The 6,617-nt window shown below is 40.1% G+C and overlaps 1 protein-coding gene across 1 annotated transcript; it reads left to right on the top strand.

The window, feature by feature from the left end:
* Positions 1-4,088: 4,088 nt before the first annotated feature.
* Positions 4,089-5,765, top strand: LOC131074768 (aldehyde oxidase GLOX-like). The gene has a single exon (XM_058011444.2). The coding sequence runs from the start codon at positions 4,089-4,091 to the stop codon at positions 5,763-5,765; it is 1,677 nt and encodes a 558-aa protein (XP_057867427.1).
* Positions 5,766-6,617: the final 852 nt, after the last annotated feature.

Here is a 6,617-nt window from a genome sequence, read left to right as displayed (position 1 = left end):
AATCTTCAACCCACAAAATGAACAAGGGTGAAGATCCCAACACTTGTCTTCTCTATGTCCTTCTCTATGGCAATGTGAACACTGAATTCTTTCAACTAATTTGCACGAGCTTGTAACACTAGCAACATCATATCTCTCTTTCTTATCATATCCAAGGCCTTCATACTTGGGCCTCATAGATGGCTTAATGGGCTCTCTTATTACTTGCCCATGCTTTCCCAGATATTTTCCTTTATAACCCATTTTTTGCATGATCTTCATACCAATATTATTTTCAAAACAACCTTTGTTTTCCAAATCATAGTATGCACCTACAAAATTTGAAGATTCACCCATATCCTTACCTTTAACTTCACCATTTTCACCTTTCGATACATCATTCATATCAGCTGATTGATCAAGGGAACAAAGCAAATCTTCTATACCACATGAGACATCACAAACTGATCTTTTTTATTTCAAAAGCTCATTTTATTTTTCTAACAATTTTAACTTCTTTACCAAATCTTCATTCACCTTCTTGACTTCATCAAACAACTTTAACTTTTCTTTTAAAACTCCATTTTCATGTTTAACTTTCTCCAATTCTTTTTAAAGAGTATCATTATCACATGAACTTTCATAAATATTTTTTCCTAATTACCTTATCTTTTCTATCAAATCTGAATTAGACTTTTTCAATTTTATCAATTCTTGTTTTAAAAGATCCTCCTCACAAATCAAATTTATAATTTCTTTCTTAGCTCTTTTCCCTAATTTCCCCATTGAAATAAATAAAAAATTTACGTGATAGCTTCACAATCTGCTTGGATCTCACAGACTTCTTCACACGAACTATTTTCTTGTAGTTGTCTTTACTGCAATGCCAATCTCTATTTTTTAATTGTAAATTCTCTTTAATCTTCTCTCTTAATCAAACTTTAACTCTTTGCTAAAATAACTTCAGACAGCTGTTGGCAAACTTTTTACACCGTGGGCTTCAATAAAAAATGACTCTCAAAATTTCCTTCAATCTGCTCCCAGTTTGACTAATTCTCTATCACCAATTCTTGCATCTCTTATCTCATTAAATCTTCCTCAAGACTTGTTAAGTTAGCTTCTCAAATGGCTACACACTTTTTTTTAACAGATTCTGAAATATAATCTTCTTCCTTTTTAAAAAACTACCTTCACCTTTTCCTTTGGACTCTGACTTGTATTTTCTTGGCGGCTAATCCACTTTGACTTCAACAGTTCTGTCTCCTTTCTCTTTACCAGAATTTGTGATCTGTAATCTCCATTTCACGATTTCTCAAATCAGCTTCTCTTTCAACAGTAGCGAACTTTCCCACAATTATTTTTCACGCTGCAAAATCTTGAACTCTTCCCTGGATCTTTTCTAATGCTCTGATACCATTTGTAGCTTTTGGAAACAACAGAGTAAATACAAATAAAACAAGGCAATGAAAAACAGAGGAAACAAAGAATGTTGTTTTACACACACAAAATCTTTTTGATTCATTCAATCCATTTACAATTTTTTGCAGACTGTATTTCAAGTGTTACAAAGGACAATCTTTTATAGAGGTTGCAGCCTCTTGGAACAAATAGTTTACTTCTATATTTAGTGATTATATTTCATGCATTCAACATGCATTGCATGCACCAGGTTTTGTAACTAACAGATCTAAAAATAAATCAATGCAAATTAAATCCTAAATTAACTCGCTAAAAATATAACTAAGTATTGTCTTCAACGAAATGCAGCATGCAGTAACTAGCTAAGTATTACGGTGCATGACAGTGAAGCTAGGTGCATGGCGGTGAGGCTCATGCATCACATGCCAACACGCCGCTCATGGTATTCACCGATACCTAGTGCTCATCAAGTGCATTCGCAGCCAACGGGACACTCGTTCAAACGGGTGGGTGGCACGACGGAGGCACAGATATGCGCTACTTTGTTCCTTGCTCTGACGCCTCCTACGACTGGGATAATTCTTAGGCTGTTAAGCTTCTCGCCAACCGCTGGTACGCCTCCAACCAGATCCATCCCGAAAACCGCATCATCGTGGTGGGAGGCACGGGCGTGTTTAACTACGAGTTCGATCCCAGGAGGCCCAGTGAGGGAACGTACAACCTGTCTTTCCTCATCCAAACCCGAACCAGTGCCCAAGTAGAGAACAACCTGTATCCATTCCTCCATCTCTCCTCCGATGGGAACATCTTTATCTTCGCCAACAAGGACTCCATTCTCCTCGACTACAAGAACAACATGGTGTTGAAAACATTCCTCCAATCCTTAAAAAGTAATGTTAAAGTATGTATAATATAAGAAAAGATGACTATAATTAATGAAGACCATAGAGAGATGATTTTTTGTTGCATAAACTTCAAGAAGGGAGAAACTAATTATTGGACGTCGCAATAACACAATATTTTAACACTTGTTCTATACATTTTAATTTATGTATTCGAAGAAAAAAATGGAGACGAACCAAAAAATTCTATAAACTACAAGTGAATTCTCATTAGATTCAGTAAATTTCATGACAAACTAAAACCTATTTTAAAAAAGCTTTGTGCAAATAGTAGATAATGTTGATTTTCCTTGAAAAATTATACATTGATGTTAAAAATAAATTATTTAATTAAAAAATTATTGATTGAAATAGAAAACACAATTTTATCAAATATATTAAATTGATTAAAAGAAAGGCTTAAATTTTTATATTCCTTTTTCACTTTATATGGAGAAAGAAATGTTATTTGAAATAATTTGCAACTATTTTGATTATGTAAATATTGTAAAATTATATTTGTGAACCATCCGTAAAACTATGCATTGTAGTCTTAGGGGTTATTTTATCTTGTGGATACGTAAAACTATGCACGTTGTAGGTTCTATTATGCATGCAAGGGTCAAATTATACACATTTCAAAGTGTCGTCTGATATCGACTTAAAGACGCCTCAATAACTGTGCACTTGAAATTGCCAATACTTATGCACAAATGACCCAATAGTCGTGCACAAATGGCCCAATAGTTGTGCACAAATAGACCAATTATGAAACAAAAAAACTAAAAAATGAACAGCTATTGATACATGTGAAATTTATTAATAGATTTATAACTATCATCATTTTTATTTCTTTAAATTTAATAATTAAAAAGTTGAGAACGGCAACCGGTACTCTTCCCCTATTCCTATATGATAGAGATGGAGTTAACATGCTTGCGAGATAACGATACGCAATGACCTCTTTCTCGTGGATGAGAGAGATCTATTAGAATAGATTTCCAATAGTCGGCTTAAAATGTGTTTGGTCGACATAAAAAGAGTGCTACTAAATGACGTCGAGGTGACGACAGACCATTACAGCCAAATTCTATGGAAAAATGAAAATGATGTTGTTTTATTGGTTGTTCTTAAAATTAAGTTAGAGTAAAACACGTTCGTTTATTGGGTTCGGATTGTCCTCTTAATTTAGAGCTAAGATAAAAGATGGTCCAAAGAAAAATATTATAATAATGGTAGCGTGTTTGTGTGTTTGTCTCAACGTTATTGCTTAAATTTGAGACTGCAGCTAGATGTTGAGGTTGACCATTATTATAATAAAGGTAGCGTTTTTGTGTTATTGGGTAAATATGACTAGGATTTTCATGAGCTTCGACTGCACCTAATATAGAGATTGACTATTATTGCTATCTGCAGTAGGTAGAGAAGATAGCATCACGTTGCCCTAACATGCGGTAGAGATTAGTAATCACTGCACAAGGCTCTCGAAATTGGTAAGATCATTACTAAGCTGGAGAATTATAAAAGTTTTAAAAAGAATCAGCCTGATGAAGTCTGCGAACGCAACCAGGGCGCCGTGGGAAGATCACCAAGGGAAGCAGATCACGAAAGGCATCGATCGCATGGCTGTTATTGTTCTTGACACGGGATAAGCCAGGCGATCGATCAGTCATATCCAATTTCACTTGAGTTCATATGTGCCTATAAATGCCCGTCAAATTATGAAGCTTTCATCATCAATCTCGCACTTGAAAGAATAGTGCTAACTAGTGTGAGTGCGTGTGTGTGAGAGAGAGAGAAGGAGGGATAATGAAAATGCCATCGGAAAATGGATTTCGGTATTTCTGGCTTATGATGCTGGTGATGTTAAACATGTGGTCGTGGGACACAGCAGGGCAACTGGCAGTGAAGCTGGGAAGATGGAATCTTCTGGTCGAGAAGGGCGGCGTCTCGGCCATGCACATGACCACCACGTACAAAAACACAGTAGTGATGTTCGATCGGACCAACTTCGGGCCGTCGCAGCTCCTGCTGGACAACGGGCGCTGCCGGGACAATCCACAGGACCAGGTCCTGACCCACGACTGCTGGGCTCACTCCATCGAATACAACATAGCCACCAACACAATCAGGCCGCTCATGATCTTCACCGACACCTGGTGCTCCTCCGGAGCCTTTGCCGCTAATGGGACACTCGTTCAAACGGGCGGGTGGCGGGACGGAGCCACAGATATCCGCTACTTTGTTCCTTGCTCCAATGCCTCCTGCGACTGGGATAATTCTGAGCCTGTTAAGCTCCTCGCCAACCGCTGGTACGCCGCCAACCAGATCCTTCCCGACAACCGCATCATCGTGGTGGGAGGCACGGGCGTGTTTAATTACGAGTTCGTTCCTAGGCGGCCCGGTGAGGGAACGTACAACCTGCCCTTCCTCACCCAAACCCGAACCAGCTCCGCAGTCGAGAACAACCTCTATCCCTTCCTCCATCTTTCCTTCGACGGCAATCTATTTATCTTCGCCAACAGGGACTCCATTCTCCTCGACTACAAGAACAACGTGGTACTGAAAACATTCCCCAGAATGCCGGGCGACGGCCCAAGGAACTACCCTTCCACGGGCTCTTCCGTCATGCTGCCGCTCTCTGCCTCCAATGGGTTTAGCAAGGTGGAAATCCTCATCTGCGGTGGCTGTCCCGACAATGGCTACGCCGCTGCCAAAGCAGGTAATTTCACGGCCGCCCTGCGCAGCTGCGGAAGAATGGTCATCACGGACGCCAATCCCTCGTGGAGCATGGAAGACATGCCCGGCCCAAGAACCATGTCCGACATGCTCATTCTCCCTAACGGCGAAATTCTCATCATAAACGGAGCAGCCAAAGGTGTGGCCGGGTGGGACATGGCCAACACGCCAGTCTTCACGCCCTACCTCTACAGACACAGTCTACCCGTCGGGCAGCAGCGATTTTACGTTCTCGCGGCCACCGGTATCGCCAGAATGTACCACTCCACTGCCAACGTCTTGCCCGACGGGAGAGTCATGGCTGGCGGCTCCAACCCACACTTCAATTACGTTCTCACGGGAACGCAATTCCCCACGGAGCTCCGTTTGGAAGCGTACAGCCCTTATTATTTGGAGAGCGTCTACGCCGTCCTCCGCCCACAGATAATCACCATGTCTGCCACCTCCAATGTTGCCTACGGCACCACCTTCACCGTCACCTTCTCAGTTGCATTCGGTATGACGAGTAGCAACGTGGTAAATTTTAACGTGTACGCTCCGCCCTTCACAACTCACACCACATCCATGGGCCAGAGGATGCTCTCCCTCTCTGCATCCAAACCCGTAGCGGCTCCAAACTCTACAACTGTTTTTTCTGCCACAGTAACCGCTCCCCCGACGGCTGTGGCTGCTCCTCCCGGATATTACATGTTCTTCGTTGTCAATGGGGAAATTCCCAGCAAAGGCCAGTGGGTTCATTTCTCTTAACTCCAAGGAATCGAATGTGGAATTCCATTCTGTAATAAAAATGTAATTGCGCACGTTGCGAAAGTGGCATGCATTGCAACCCTTTAACAAAACAAATGATCAAGCATTAGAATTCTTATGTGCAAGCGCTTCACTATCCTATCTATATGTCTTGCTTGATTTCGAATGCTCCATAATCTCACATATGCCCTTCATGTTTCTTATAGATATACAACATGATTAGCTATACCTAAGAGCTACACTCACCCTTAATATATATGGAGATTAGCATCTAGATAGAGAAAAGAGAAACATTTTAAGTAATCGCATGATGCCCATTTTACTCAATTGCATTGGGTCTTTGGGCTCACTACAAACACAATCAGGGTTCATTTCTCCTAACATCACCATCCAGTAAGTAATCGGATATGGTATTTCATCCTGTAATAATAATAACAACAACAACTAATGATCAAGCATTACAATTCTTATGTGAATGCACTTCATGATCCTTCCACAATCCTATCCATATGCCCTCCTTGACTTCGAATGCTTTTAGATAGCTTAATATATAATATAAATGTTTATATTTGTGCTTGACATTTTAAAAGCTTAAAGAGATTCAGATTTGTAGAAATAATTCACATGCGAATCTGATTTAAGATGGCGAGTAGGAATCTAAACGTCAAAATATATTTATAAGGATCTTAGAGGGGATCTACGGATAAAAAAATATTTTTAAGGATGAGCGATTGTGGGATCAGGATGTGTTGATAATACTATCTGAATTCGCTCAAGAATATCCCGTTGTATACTTTTTTTCCTTATTAAGGACAGTCTCATCAAAGTGAATCTAGAACAAGGGAAAAGAGT

Source organism: Cryptomeria japonica, chromosome 7 (assembly GCF_030272615.1).
Source record: "Cryptomeria japonica chromosome 7, Sugi_1.0, whole genome shotgun sequence".
Taxonomy (NCBI): Eukaryota; Viridiplantae; Streptophyta; class Pinopsida; order Cupressales; family Cupressaceae; genus Cryptomeria; species Cryptomeria japonica.
Note: the sequence above shows the minus strand (reverse complement) of the source record. Positions and strands in the feature narration are given on the sequence as shown.

What these genes read in the sequence shown, in the direction of transcription:
- LOC131074768 (XM_058011444.2), top strand. Translation starts at nt 4,089, where the DNA reads ATGAAAATGCCATCGGAAAATGGATTTCGGTATTTCTGGCTTATGATG.